The following is a 15,081-nucleotide window of genomic DNA, read 5'->3' as shown; positions in this document are numbered from 1 at the left end:
AACTTGCCTACATCCTTTTGGAGTTCTACACTATCCTCCTCACAGTTCACAATGCTTCCAAGCTTCATATCATTACAAACTTTGAAATTGTGCCTTGTACACCAAAGTCTAGGTCATTAATATATATCAGGAAAAGCAAAGTTCCCAACACTGATCTCTGCGGAATTCCACTCCAAACTTTCATTCAGCCCGAAAAACAGCCATTAACCACTACTCTTTGTTTCCTGTCACTCAGCCAATTCCCTATCCATGTTGCTACTGTCCCTTTTATTCCATGATCTATACGTTTGCTCACAAGTCTGTTGTGTGGCACTGCAACAAACTTTTGAAAGTCCATGTACACCACATCAACAGCGCTGCCCTCATCAACCCTCTCGGTTACCTCTTCAAAAAAACTCCAACAAGTTAGTTAAACATGATTTTCCCTTAAGAAATCCATGCTGGCTTTCCTTAATTAACCCGCATTTGTCCATGTGACTATTAATTTTGTTCCGAATTATTTTTTCTAGAAGTTTCCCCACCACTGAAGTTAAACTGACTGGCCTGTAGTTTCTGGGCTTATCTTTACACCCTTTTTTGAACAAGGGTGTAACATTTGCAATTCTCCAGTCCTCTGGCACCAGAGGTAATTTATTCCTTAAATAAAAATAATAGAAATGTGAAAGGTTTTAAGCAAGTAAAGCGGGGGTGAGGCAAGAAATAACCAAAGAGAAGGTGTTGATAGCACAAGGTCACAGAGAATAACTGATCAGAAGGTCATGGAGCAAAAGCAAACGGTATGTTAATGGTGTGGTGAAAGGCAAACGGCATGTTAATGGTGTGGTGAAAGACAAAGCGTTAGTGTAGAGAGGGTGTTAACTGACAGAAAAATGAACAGCATGGCCCCAAGCACAAACATGAAAAAAACAGTGGGCAGGCACAGTAGAAACAAACCAAACAAACTAAAAGAAAAGAAAAAAGAAAAAAAGAAAAAAACAAAATAAAATGGGGGTCCCGAGATGCTCTGAAATTAATGAACTCAACGTTCGGTCCGGCAGGTTGTAGCGTGCCTAATCGGTAAATGAGGTGCTGTTCCTCGAGCTTGCGTTGATGTTCACTGGAACACTGCAGCAATCCCAGGACAGACAGCAGGGGTGTGTGTTGAAATGGAGAGCAACCGGATGCTCAGGGTCATGCTTTCAGACCGAGCGGAGGTGTTCCGCAAAGCAGTCACCCAATCTGCGTTTGGTCTCCCCAATGTAGGGGAGACCACATTGTGAGCAGCGACTACAGTATACTAAATTGAAAGAAGTACAAGTAAATCGCTACTTCACCTGAAAGGAGTGTTTGGGGCCTTGGATAGTGAGGAGAGAGGAGGTAAATGCGCAGGTATTACACCTCCTGCGATTGCAGGGGAAGGTGCCGTGGGAAGGGGACGAGGTGATGGGGGTAATGGAGGAGTGGACCAGGGTGTCGCGGAGTGAATGATCCCTTTGGAATGCTGACAGGGGAGGGAAGGGTATGATGCATTTGGTAGTGGCATCACGCTGGACGTGGCAGAGGATGATCCTTTGGATGTGGAGGCTGGTGGGGTGGAATGTGAGGACAAGGGGAACTCTGTCGCGGTTCTGGGAGGGAGGGGAAGGGGTGAGGGTAACATATTTATATTTGACTCCCGTCGCCAAGCGGTGGGGGGACTGCCACGTGGCCTTGCCTCTGCTGGAGGCATTTTCTGCCCCCGCCATGACCCCTGACGTCAGGGGGTCTGTAAAATTCACCCCAACATTTTTGGCCAAACAATATTTTTAAAAGATGCTGGTGAATTTAATAATCTACTATTGCAAAGATATGAACCTTAATTTTTATTTCTTCTTTTCTTTCCTTCTCTGCTAATTTTTTCTGTTTTTCTGCTTCTTTCCTTTTACGCCTTTCTTCCTCTCTACGTTTTCTTTTTTCTTCCTCTCGCAAACGTTTTTTTTCCAGCTCCCTCCTCCTCCTTTCTTCTCTTTTCTCCTCTCTGATTCGCTGGAATATAGCAAGGTTCAATTGAGTAAAATACCAGTTTTAGGACGAAATACTAAAGTTTACAATAAATACAGTTTATAAAGTAAAGTTCCACCTGTTTTTCCAGCTTCTTGTTTTTAATATACTCCAGAAGTGGGGTGGTTCTCCTGGCTGGGAATAAGGCAGGAATCAAATTTAGTTTTCTAAACCAACTAATTGTACCATCACTCCTCTAAAATGAAATATGTCGGCACAGCTTAAAATCATTTCAAGCTATTCATGCAAAACTATATTGCTATTACATGTCTTAAAGGAGTCTCATCATTAGTATTTCTCTCAAAAACATATCAATTCTGATTAACTTCAACATCAGTAGGTTTTGTTAATTGCTGTTCATTTTTTAAAGAATAGATACATCAGTGAGGAAGCCATTCTGTTAATTAAGACTGCTGATGCTTTGAATTCACCCAGCTTACATTGTGGAACAGATCTCAAACTGGCAATACTGAAGCAAGTGCGATTATGCAGTAGTTCAGCAAGTCACAATCGTGACTTTAAAGCAACTGCGCACCTGTGTTCTTGTAGACACGCAGCTGCTTCCAAGTTCTGCTTACACCTTTAAGTTCCAGGCTATAGACATTCTCCAGTGTTAGGAATTGGTCTGTACCCACTAGCAATGCAAAAAACAAAATTTCAGGCTGTACATATAAACCAAGATGTGGAGTAGTTACTGAACCCAATACTGAAAGGAATCATAGAATTTTCAGCACAGAAGGATGTCATCCAGCCCACTGTGCCTGTGCTGGGTCTAGTTCCTTAACTAGATCGATCTATTCTCATTCGATTTCTCTGCCCTTTTTTCTGCACTCTTTAAAAATAAGAATCATAGATTAACACACATAATTCAAATGATGCAACTGTTAAAGAAACTAGTGAAGGAGGATGAATAAAACTTTGTTCACAGGTTAAACTGTGCAATATTTTTAATGGTTAGTTTACAGCAGACAAATTTATGTATGCAATTAATAGATTGATACTGCCAAAGGTCACAGTGGGTATCCAGACTGCCAAACGATTTACTGAAAAGACAGCTATTCTTCTCAACATACATATAGTTGGTTGTCTGATGTAATGATGATAATTCCATCACAATCAGGTTATAGTGTGGCACATTTGGGTCACTTGGCTCAATTCATGAGTTCTGGGTATGGTTCATTAGTCCAATATGAAAGAGGCAGATGCAACTATATTTAAGAAAGAACTTGCATTTATATAGTACTTTTCTCGACCTTACGGTATCCTAAAGCACTTTACAGCCAATGAACTGCAGTCCCTGTTGTAAAATAAGGAAAGGCAACAGTCAATTTGTGCACAGCAATCTCCCACAAACAGCAATGAAATAAAGACCAGAAAATCTGTTTTAGTGATGCTGGTCAGGATACAGATGTCTCCTCTTCTTCAAGTCGCACTATAGGACCTTTTACATCCACCCAAAAGCAGACAGAGTCTCATTTTAATGTCTCATCTGAAAGACAGAACCTCTGACAGTGGAGCACTCCAGCAGCACTGCACTGAAATGTCAGCCTAAATTAATTGCTCAAGCCTCTGGAGTGGAGCTTAAACTCATGATTTTCCAGTTCAGGGATGAGTGCTCCACAAAGCCAAGGCTGAGACCTATAGCACTAAGTTTGTTATTCCAATCTGGTTGCCAGCTTATTTTACTATTTTTTCACCCCCTCCCACCCTATTTAGTGCCAACACATTGCCTCTCAAAGCAACATCTGGCTTGACGGATGGCATTCAGTTACTTGTCTTTGTACAAGTTGCTCCCAAGATTCCACAGTGATCTTTGAATTCTTTACATTTTCTTTCAGTATCTCATGATGCTTGAACTCTCTTCCAAAGCAACGTATGAGTTCTTTTTGATATTTAAGTTATCCTGGGCAGCCTGTCATTACAGACATCCTCCAAATGAGGGCAAAGGATCTCAATTGAGTTTTGATTCGCATGGCTTCAATCCTTGACAAGTTAGAATGAGCAAAGGCCTCAGTGTTTGAAATCTTGTCTTGCCATCTGATGTTGCCACCTCCTAATGGTGCAAATGCTGAGGAGTTGGAAATGTTCAAGGTCTTTGATGTTGTATCGCAAACTGTCCAATTAACCTTAAGTTGCTACAATCTGACAACATGAATATCTCTTTCAAACCAAGGTAACCAATTCTTAGTTGTAAAATTCTGAAGAAATGTTTTCCAATGACTGAGTCACAACCTGAGACAGCTGCTTTGCCAATCTTAGCTTGGTTGATCATTTTCTGTATTTTACCAAATAAAATATATAACAGAATGAATAGCATTAGGTTTAGAGTAGTTATGGAAAAGGGACAAGAAATAATGGTGAAAATACTCAACTGGAAGAGGGCAAATTTCATTCAGTCGAAAGGGGATCTGGTTGGAAGCAAAGATCGACAGATAAAACAATTAATGAACATTGAAAGGCATTCAAGGAGATAATCATTCGGGTACAGAGTAAACACATTCCTATGATTGGGTAAGGAAGGGTATTCAGAGCTATAGTTCCCTGGATGACTAGATATTGAGATTAAAATGAAACAGAAAAAGTAGGCTTACGATAAATGCAAGCTGAATACATTAGAGTAGAACTGATAAAGGAAATAAGAGGGACAAAGAGAATGTATGAGAAAAGATTAATATTTGCCATAGAAGGGGACACTAAAGTCTTTTACAAACATATAAAGTGTAAAAGGATAGCCAAATAAAGGGTAGGGCCAATTAGAGATCAACAGCAAAATCTGCTTGTGGAGGTAGAGGGCATGGCTGAGTTACTAAATGAGTACTTTGCATCTGTCTTCACAAAAAAGGATGCTGCCAATGTCACAGTGAAAGAGGAGAGGGTAGAGAAATTGAATAGGATAAAAATAAAGAGGAGGTACTTAAGAGGTTGACAGTGCTCAAAGTTGACAAGTCATTTGGATTGGATAGGATATATCTGAGGTTGCTGAGAAGTAAGAGTGGAAATAACAGAGACTGGCAAGAATCCTTAAATCCTCCTTGGATACAGGAGTGGCATCAGAGGACTGGAATGTTGCAAATGTTACACACCTGTTCAAAAAAGGAGTGATAAGCCCAGTAACTACATGTCAGTCAGCCTAACGTCAATGGTGGAGAAACTTTGAGACCATATTTTATGATAAAATTAATTGTCACTTGGAAAAGCATAGGTTAATGAATTAACACGTATGAAGGTTGTGAGTTGCCCAAGCGTCAAAACCCCCCTCTCAGCCTTCCTGGTGGGGTCAAAAGGAGTGCAGAGCATGACATTTGGCACCAGTATGGCTGCAGGAACTGCCGGAAACATGCCAAAGGTGACACATGACCGCCGTCGGGGTTCCACTCCGGATTTTCTGTTAGGGTTTACTCCCTTAGCCTTGGTCTCGCCCGAGACGCCCACAAGGCAGTGGGGTTGTTGGGGCCCCTACACAGGGGTAGGTGGATGCCGGTGGGAGGAGGTGGGGGGGAAGGGGGTGGGGGGGAAGAGAGGGTGTGAGGAGGAGGAGTGCGGTGGGAAGGGGTGGAGGGAAAGGGGTGCGGGGGGAGCTGGGAGGGGTGCAGGGGGAGGGGGTGCGAGGGGAAGATGGTGCAAGGGGGGAACTGGGAAGGGGGTGCGAGGGGGTGGGGAGGAAGGGGCTGCGAGGAGGGTGGGGGGAAGGGGGTGCGAGGGGGGGTGAGCGGGAGGGGGTGCAGGTAATAAAACATTGCATCAGCTCCCACCATTGTCCCTTTTACAATGGTGTACTACTACTGGGATCGGGATCCGGGAGCTGAGCCAGAGTTGTGTGGAAAGTTTGTGTGGAAACAGGGCGGAGTCACCGAGTGAGCGAGAGCCGCTGCCGGGACCATGTGGCCGCTCTATACATCACAAAAGAGGCTACAGAATACAGACCATTCATTAGGACTGGAATGTGCACTTACTACGTTGTTCAGCTGCACTTTTACCATCCTTCTTCTGTTGCTAAATGTTATAGACTCGGCCACCATGTTAAGCCCTGTGCCCAAGGCGTATCCGAAGGCGTAGAAGTTACAGCCGGCAGCTGGAATATCAGCGTGGGACGGCTGTCGGGACCAGAACTTACTGGGCAGAACTCACAACCTCCATACATACGCCCAGGCATGCGCCATGGAGAGGTCACTCCATAGTCGGCTCACAGTGCCCAAATCAACACGGAAGGCAGCAGTTACGGGTTATAAGTCCAGATAAATTGGCGTAGAGATTGGGCACCACGGGTTGCCTTTGTCGGTGGGAGAGGTCATCGCATCTCACTGGACAGCTACCACCCGCCTCAAAAACGGGCAGCCCCCGGTCAGTACGGTTCTGTCCCGCCACAGTCCACCTGCTTCAATGGGTGCTTGGAGCTCAGGGTCATTGCCTGACAAGTGGACTGTAACACCACACCAAACAGCACGACCAAAAAAGGAAAGAAGTCACCAGCCCTTCGTTTTGCAAGCTGGAACGTCAGAACTATGTGTCCTGGCCTGTCGGAAGACCTTACAGAAATCAACTATTCTCGGAAGACCGCCATCATCAACAACGAGCTCAGTAGACACAATGTGGACATTGCAGCACTTCAGGAGACATGCCTCCCTCCGAGCAGACCTCTAAGAGAGCAAGACTACACCTTCTACTGGCAGGGTAGGGATCCTGAAGAACCAAGACAGCACAGAGCGGGCTTCGCCATCGAAACTCTTTGCTCAGCATGATAGAGCCACCCTCAAATGGCTCGGAACGCATACTGTCCAACCGACTGTTCACTGCCTCTGGTCTAGTACACCTACTCAGCATCTATGCTCCAACACTCTGCTCCCCACCTGAAGCTAGAGACCAGTTCTATGAGGAACTCCATAATATCATTAGCAGCATCCCCCAACACCTATTCCTGCTGGGGGACTTTAATGCCAGGGTTGGGACCGACCATGACTCATGGCCCTCCTGCCTTGGGCACTTTGGCATTGGATGGATGAATGAGAATGGACAGAGACTGCTTGAGTTGTGTACCTATCATAACCTCTGCATCACCAACTCGTTCTTTCACACGAAACCCTGTCACCAGGTTCCTTGGAGGCACCCAAGATCACGTCGTTGGCACCAGCTGGACCTCATCGTCACAAGGCGAGCTTCTTTAAACAGCCATCAAATCACACGCAGCTTCCACAGTGCGGACTGCGACACCGACCACTCCCTGGTGTGCAGCAAGGTTAGCCTCAAACCAAAGAAGCTGCATCACTCCAAGCAGAAGGGCCACCCGCGCATCAACACTAGCAGAATTTCTCATCCACAGCTGTTACGTAAGTTTCTAAATTCACTTGAAAAAGCCCTCCAAAACACTCCCACAGGGGATGCAGGGACCAAGTGGGCCCATATCAGAAACGCCATCTATGACTCAGCAATGACCACCTATGGCAATCGTGTGAAGCGGAATGCAGACTGGTTTCAATCTCACATTGAAGAGCTGGAACCTGTCATAGCCGCTAAGCGCATTGCACTGTTGAACTACAAGAAAGCCCCCAGCGAGTTAACATCCGTAACACTTAAAGCTGCCAGAATCGTGGCACAAAGAACAGCCAGGCGCTGCGCAAATGACTACTGGCAACACCTATGCAGTCATATTCAGCTGGCCTCTGACACAGGAAATATCAGACGAATGTATGATGGCATTAAGAGAGCCTTTGGGCCAACCATCAAGAAGATTGCCCCCCTCAATTCTAAATCAGGGGACACAATCACTGACCAAAGCAAGCAAATGGACCGCTGGGTGGAACACTACCGAGAACTGTACTCCAGGGAGAATGTTGTCACTGAGACCGGATGAGCTGGACGTACAGCCAACAAAATCGGAACTCGGTGATGCAATTGATTCTCTAACCAGCGGAAAAGCCCCTGGGAAGGACGGCATTACCCCTGAAATAATTAAGAGTGCCAAGCCTGCTATACTTTCAGCACTGCATGAACTGCTTTGCCTGTGCTGGGATGAGGGAGCAGTACCACAGGACATGCGCGATGCCAATATCATCACCCTCTATAAGAACAAGGGTGACCATGGTGACTGCAACAACTACCGTGGAATCTTCCTGCTCAGCATAGTGGGGAAAGTCGTCGCTCGTGTTGCCTTAAACAGGCTCCAGAAGCTGGCTGAGTGTGTCTTTCCTGAGGCACAGTGTGGCTTTCGAGCAAAGAGATCCACTATTGATATGCTGTTCTCCCTTCGCCAGCTACAGGAGAAATGCCACGAACAACAGATGTCCCTCTACGTTGCTTTCATTGATCTCACCAAAGCCTTTGACCTCGTCAGCAGACGTGGTCTCTTCAGACTACTAGAAAAGACTGGATGCCCACCAAAGCTACTAAGTATCATCACCTCATTCCAGGACAATATGAAAGGCACAATTCAGCATAGCGGCACCTCACCAGACCCCTTTTCTATCCTGAGTGGCGTGAAACAGGGCTGTGTTCTTGCATCTACACTGTTTGGGATCTTCTTCTCCATGCTGCTCTCACATGCGTTCAAATCTTCAGAAGAAGGAATTTTCCTCCGCACAAGATCAGGTGGCAGGTTGTTCAACCTCGTCCGTCTAAGAGCGAAGGCCAAAGTACGGAAAGTCCTCATCAGGGAACTCCTCTTTGCTAATGATGCTGCATTAACATCTCACACTGAAGAGTGTCTGCAGAGACTCATCGACAGGTTTGCTGCTGCCTGCAATGAATTTGGCCTAACCATCAGCCTCAAGAAAACGATCATGGGACAGGACGTCAGAAATGCCCCATCCATCAATATCGGCGACCACACTCTGGAAGTGGTTCAAGAGTTCACCTACCTAGGCTCAACTATCACCAGTAACCTGTCTCTCAATGCAGAATTCAACAAGCGCATGGGGAAGGCTTCCTCTGCTATGCCCAGACTGGCCAAGAGAGTGTGGGAAAATGGCGTGCTGACACAGAACACAAAAGTCCAAGTGTATCAAGCCTGTGTCCTCAGTACCTTGCTCTACGGCAGCGAGGCCTGGACAACGTACGTCAGCCAAGAGCGACGTCTCAATTCATTCCATCTTCGCTGCCTCCGGAGAATCCTTGGCATCAGGTGGCAGGACCGTATCTCCAACACAGAAGTCCTCGAGGCGGCCAACATCCCCAGCATATACACCCTACTGAGCCAGCGGCACCTGAACTGTCTTGGCCATGTGAGCCGCAAGGAAGATGGCAGGATCCCCAAGGACACATTGTACAGCAAGCTTGTCACTGGTACCAGACTCACCGGCCGTCCATGTCTCCGCTTTAAAGACGTCTGCAAACGCGAAATGAAGTCCTGTGACATTGATCACAAGTCGTGGGAGTCAGTTGCCAGCGATCGCCAGAGCTGGTGGGCAACCATAAAGGCGGGGCTAAAGCGTGGCGAGTCGAAGAGACTTAGCAGTTGGCAGGAGAAAAGACAGAAGCGCAAGGAAAGAGCCAACTGTGTAACAGCCCCGACAACCAATTTTATCTGCAGCACCTGTGGAAGAGTCTGTCACTCTAGAATTGGCCTTTATAGCCACTCCAGGTGCTGCTTCACAAACTACTGACCACCTCCAGGCACTTACCCATTGGGCGGCACAGTGGCGCAGTGGTTAGCACCGCAGCCTCAGCTCCAGGGATCTGGGTTCAATTCTGGATACTGCCTGTGCGGAGTTTGCAAGTTCTCCCTGTGTCTGCGTGGGTTTTCACCGGGTGCTCCGGTTTCCTCCCACATCCAAAGACTTGCAGGTGATAGGTAAATTGGCCGTTGTAAATTGCCCCTAGTTTAGGGAAGTGATAGGAAATATGGGATTACTGTAGGGTTAGTATAAATGGGTGGTTGTTGGTCGGCACAGACTCGGTGGGCCGAAGGGCCTGTTTCAGTGCTGTATCTCTAAATAAAAAAAAATAAAAATTGTCTCTCGAGACAAGGAGGCCAAAGGAGAATGAATTAACAACCAGCATGGATTTGTTAAAGATAAATCGCATTTAACAAACTCGATTGACCTCTTTGATGAAACAAGAGGTTGATGAGGGTAGTGTGGCTTATGTTGCAAATATGGACATTCAAGAAGTGCCACATAGTAAAATTGAAGCCCATGGGATTAAAGAGACAGGGCAGCATGGATATGAAATTGGTTAAGCGACAAAGCGAAAGTAGTGGTGAATGGTTGTTTCTCAGTCTGGAGGGAAATGTGCAGTGTTGTGCACTGGGGTCAGCAGTAGAACCATTGCTGTTTTCATTACATGTTAATGACCTAGACTTGAATACAGATGACAATTTCAAAGATTGCAAATAACACAAAACTTGAAAAACAGTGAGGAGGATAGTAGCAGACATCAGGAGAACTTGGACAGATTAGTGAAATGGGCAGACACATGATGGACGAAATTTAATGCAGAGAGGGGGAAGTGATCCATTTTGGAAGGAAAGTGTTATGAAAGTGCTTTTTTTTTTGTTAAAAGTATTTTTTGAGGAATTCATAGCCACACTGAAGAAATGTAGGACCAGTTTTTTTTCCCCAAGAGGGTCATCAAGAGGACACTGAAAGAACTAGTTTGGCAACAATATTACTGGTTGTCACATGACTCAAGTTAAACATAGAACAGAAACCCTGGTAACTGGGGAAGGTGTGGGCAGAGAAGTGGCAGTTGCGCACCCCTTGGCAGGACAAGCCTGGGAGCAGCAGCAGCGCGTACCTGAGAGAGCAGCAAACTTGCAACCTTTTGGTTGTAGTGTCAGTGTTTATCTTCTGGAATGAGAAAAAGTTAGCACCGAGCCTACTGAAGAAGCGTCACAGAGGAAGAGACCAGATTGTTGCTGAATGTTTATAAAGTCAAGCCTGCAGAAGAGAATTCCCAAGGAAGGAGAGAAGACCCCAACCCAGCTCAGCTTTCCAGCAGCTCTCTAAAAGACCTTGAGAAGTCCAATGAAGAAAAGCCTGCTAAATTAATTCTCAATGCCACCCAAAAAGAACGGTTCTGAAAGATCCCAGTGACCTGTCTGTGTGTATCCGGAGGCTAGACTGTATGCCAGTTTTGGAACATAACATATCTCATCTGCTGTTTTCTTCAAGAATGAGCAAGTATTCAGCCCAAGTGTTTTTTTGTTTGTAACAGAACTCTAAACAAAAATCCCTTTTATTTGAGTGAGTGAGCGAGTGAGTGAGTAAGTGGAGCGGCTAAGGTAAAAAGGGAACTTTAAAATTTCAATCTGTGTGTTCATGATTTACTTCATTACTGGTTAAGACTTACTTTATAATAGACTGATAATTTTGTTGTTTGTTAAAGAAACCTGGTTAGTGTGTTTTATCTTGGGAAAAGTAGAGTATATGATTGACCATATCGGTAAGTGGGAAAACCTAAATATATGTTGTGACCCGTGGAGAAGTGAAAATAGAATTAACAGTGCACTCTTCCCGCCTCGGACGTAACAAAAGGCAATATAAACAAGATGGATAAAAGGGGTGCAACAAGAAAGAGTTCACACACATCTTTAAAGGTAGCAGGGCAAGTTGATATGGCTGTTAAAAGAGAACACAGGATCCTGGGGCTCCACAAGTACAGGCATAGAGTACAAAAGCAAGGAAGTTCAGTTTTCAAGTCTTGGCTCACTGAGTCAGAAAGTTTTGGTTCCAGTCCCACTCCAGGAACTTGAGTACAAAATCTAGAATGACACTCCAGTGCAGTACTGAGGAAGCGCTGCACTACCAGAGCTTCCGTCTTTCGAATGAGATGTTAAACCAAAGCCCTGTCTGCCCTCTCGTGGATAGAAAAAAATTTCATGGCACTGCTTAGAAGAGCAGGGGAGTTCTCTCTGATGAGCCAGCCAACATTTATCACTCAACTAACATCATTAATAAAAACTATCTGGTCATTATCATATTGTTGTTTATGGGACCTTGCTGTGGGAAAATTGGCTGCTGTGTTTCCTACATTACAAAAGTGACTACACTTTAAAAGTACTTCATTGGGTGTAAGGTACTTTGGCTTGACTTGTGGTCGTGAAAGATATTATATAACTGCAAGCTCTTGCTTTCTTTCTTTCTTGCAAAACCATCGTAAATCACTTGGTAGGTCTGAAGCTACAGTATTATGTCCAATTCTAGGGACCATAATATAAGAAGGATGTCAAGACCATGGGGAGGATGCAGAGGAGGTTTACTAGACGAATACCTGGAATGGGCTGGTTGTCTTATGAGGAAAGGTTGGACAGACTAGTCTTGTATCTGCTGGAGTTTAGAAGAGTAAGAGACGACTTAATTGAAATATAGAAGATTCTGAGGGGTCTTGACAGGGTGGATGTGGAAAGGATGTTTTCTCTTATTGGAGAATCTAGAACTAGGAGTCACTGTTTAAAAATAAGGGTTGCTCATTTAAGACAGAGATAAGAATTTTTTTCTCTGAGGTTTGAGAGTCTTTGGAACTCTCTTCCTCAAAATGCAGAGTCTTTGAACATTGTTAAGGCAGATGTAGATAGATTCTTGATAAGCAAGGAGGTGAAAGGTTGTTGGGGGTAGGCGGGAATGTGGAGTTGAGGTTAGAATCAGATCAGCCATGATCTTATTGAATGGTGGAGCCCCCTCGAGGGGCCGAGTGGCCTACTCTTGCTCCTAATTCATATGTTCATATATAGTAGAATGGTACCAGGGGTGAGGGGTTCAGTTATGTGGAGAGACTAGAGAAGCTAGGATTGTTCTCCTTAGAGGGGGGAACATTATGGAGAGATTTAATAGTGGTGTTGAAAGTTATGAAGGGTTTTGATAGAGGAAATAGGAAAAACTTTCCACAGACAGGAAGATCTGGAACCAGAGAAACAGATTTAATAGAATTGGCAAAAGACCCAGAGATGAGATTATAGCAACTTCTTTACACTGCAAGTTACTATGATCTGGAATGCATTGCCTGGAGGGGTGGTGATTCAATAGTAACTTTCAAAAGGGAATTGGATATATACTTGAAAAGGAAAAAAATGTAAGGTTATGGGGAAATAGTGGAATAAGACTAATTGGATAGCTCTTTCAAAGAGGTAGTACAGGCACAATGGGTCAAATGTATGATTCTGTGACTAGGCAAAAAAATGTAAAACATGTGAACAGTATAGTAGCTCAGTATATTGGATGCAGAGTGGGAAAAATATATTGGCCAGTTGGTGAATTACAGATTTTAGTTCGGTCACTGTAGGAAGACAGTATTGAAAAATTGCTAAATATTATAAATCACCATTCATCATGCTTACCTGTAAATTTGTAAATGTGCTGAAAGGGAATACTAATGAGCACCAATAATGCTTCTTCAAAGATTTAAAGCAACATGGGCACACCTGCTTTCCTGAAATCACCAAAACGACAGCTCTCAGCCATCAGTACTAGATTTCCAGCAGGCATACATCAAGATGTTACATGAATAGAGAAGCAATTTATAAGGAGAAAAATCTGACTAAATATCTATCAAAAGAATTAATGAAGTGAACTATGTAAAGTAGCAAGCAAAGAAAAAAAAACAAATATCTGGCTTAACTTGGGGGGGGGGCGGGAGATTACCTCGCAGAGCATAAGGACTAAGAGGTCTTTGCACTCTTTGTGGTTAAGAGATTTGATTTCAAATCTTATCTCATATAATTCAAAACCTTTTCTGGAAAAAAATAAATACAAAGCATGCATGTAAGGGACCATCTCAAGCAAATTTGTTTGAACTCAAGTCTGACCAGCTATTGCCAATGAGCTAAAAATATGGTAAAAATATATGAAACAGCTTTGCTTCTGACAGAAAAATAAGTTACAAAAAATTATGCCAGAAGTAGAACCTAAAAATCAGCTTCAGACTAACCAATCAGTTCTCTGGTCTTTGCCTCTATCTCTCCCAGAAGCGTCTCTGGGTTGGCTGCAATTTTCTCTTCATCTGCACAGTAACTTTCCAAAAACTTCTTGTACTCAGGATCTATAGATGCATAAAAAAAACTATGTTCAATTATTGAATCAAACATAAAGTAGATTTTAAATGATGCAAAATTCCTTTTTTAATAAGTGAGAATGTTTGGTTTTCTCTGTAATTAATGATGTAACAAAATCACAAAAGAAAGTACAGAGAAATTTAGGCAATTCTCTAATTGCCATTAAAAAGGTCTACTTCGTAGATAGTAACTCAAAAATGTTACAACCTAGCTCCTGCAAACAGTTTGAATATATATTTAAAGGAATTTAAAAAAATTAGTTTGTAGGATGTGGGCGTCACTGGCTAGGCCAGCATTTATTGCCCATCCCCAATTGCCCTTGAACCGAATGGCTTGCTGGGCCATTTCAGAGGGCATTTTTTTTTTTTAAAGTCAACCACATGGCTATGGGTCTGGAGTCACATGTAGGCCAGACCAGGTAAGGACAGCAGATTTCCTTCCCTAAAGGACATTAGTGAGCCAGATGGGTTTTTACAACAATCAACAATGGTTTCATGGTCACCATTAGACTAGCTTTTTAATTCCCAGATTAATTGAATTCAAATTTGAATCAAATTGTGATCCCTTTGAGATAACATAGAATTTTACTTAACAATACATGCTTCTGTCTTTTTTTTTAATTCGTTCATGGGATGTGGGCGTCACTGGCTCAGCCAGCATTTATTGCCCATCCCAAATAGCCCTTCAGAAGGTGGTGTTGAGCTGCCTTCTTGAACTGCTGCAGTCCTTGGGGTGTAGGTCCACCAAGAGTGCTGTTAAGAAGGGAGTTCCAGGATTTTGACCCAGCAACAGTGAAGGAACAGTGATATATCAATTCCAAGTAAGGATGGTCTGTGCCTTGGAGAGGAACTTGTAGGTGGTAGTGTATTCTTGCATCTGCTGCCCTTGTCCTTCTAGGTGGTAGAGGTCACGGGTTTGGAAGGTGCTGTCAAAGACGCGTTGGTGAGTTGCTGCAGTGCATCTTGTAGATGGTATATACTGCTGCCACTGTGCATCGGTGGTGAAGGGAGTGAACGTTGAAGGTGATGGATGGCCAATCAAATGGATGGCTTTGTCCTGGATGGTGCTGCACCCATCCAGGC

At 44.1% G+C, this 15,081-nt stretch overlaps 1 protein-coding gene across 7 annotated transcripts in view; it reads right to left on the bottom strand.

The window, feature by feature from the left end:
- The window catches only part of upf3a (UPF3A regulator of nonsense mediated mRNA decay), a 101,553-nt gene that overhangs the window by 26,255 nt on the left and 60,217 nt on the right, over positions 1 to 15,081 (bottom strand). For 4 of the 7 annotated variants that reach the window (XM_068033778.1, XM_068033775.1, XM_068033773.1 and 1 more), the window contains exons 5-8: positions 13,876 to 13,986; positions 2,555 to 2,653; positions 2,099 to 2,154; positions 1,834 to 2,004 (exon numbers count right to left, since the gene is read on the bottom strand). In XM_068033778.1, coding sequence (XP_067889879.1) covers positions 1,834 to 2,004; positions 2,099 to 2,154; positions 2,555 to 2,653; positions 13,876 to 13,986 — 437 coding nt within the window. The remainder of the gene's footprint in view (positions 1 to 1,833; positions 2,005 to 2,098; positions 2,155 to 2,554; positions 2,654 to 13,875; positions 13,987 to 15,081) is intronic. The other 3 variants (XM_068033776.1, XM_068033777.1, XM_068033779.1) reach the window with 3 other exon arrangements.

This window comes from Heterodontus francisci, chromosome 6 (genome assembly GCF_036365525.1).
Source record: "Heterodontus francisci isolate sHetFra1 chromosome 6, sHetFra1.hap1, whole genome shotgun sequence".
NCBI lineage: Eukaryota > Metazoa > Chordata > Chondrichthyes > Heterodontiformes > Heterodontidae > Heterodontus > Heterodontus francisci.
The sequence above is the reverse complement of the archived record's forward strand: the minus strand, read 5'-3'. Positions and strand labels throughout refer to the sequence as shown.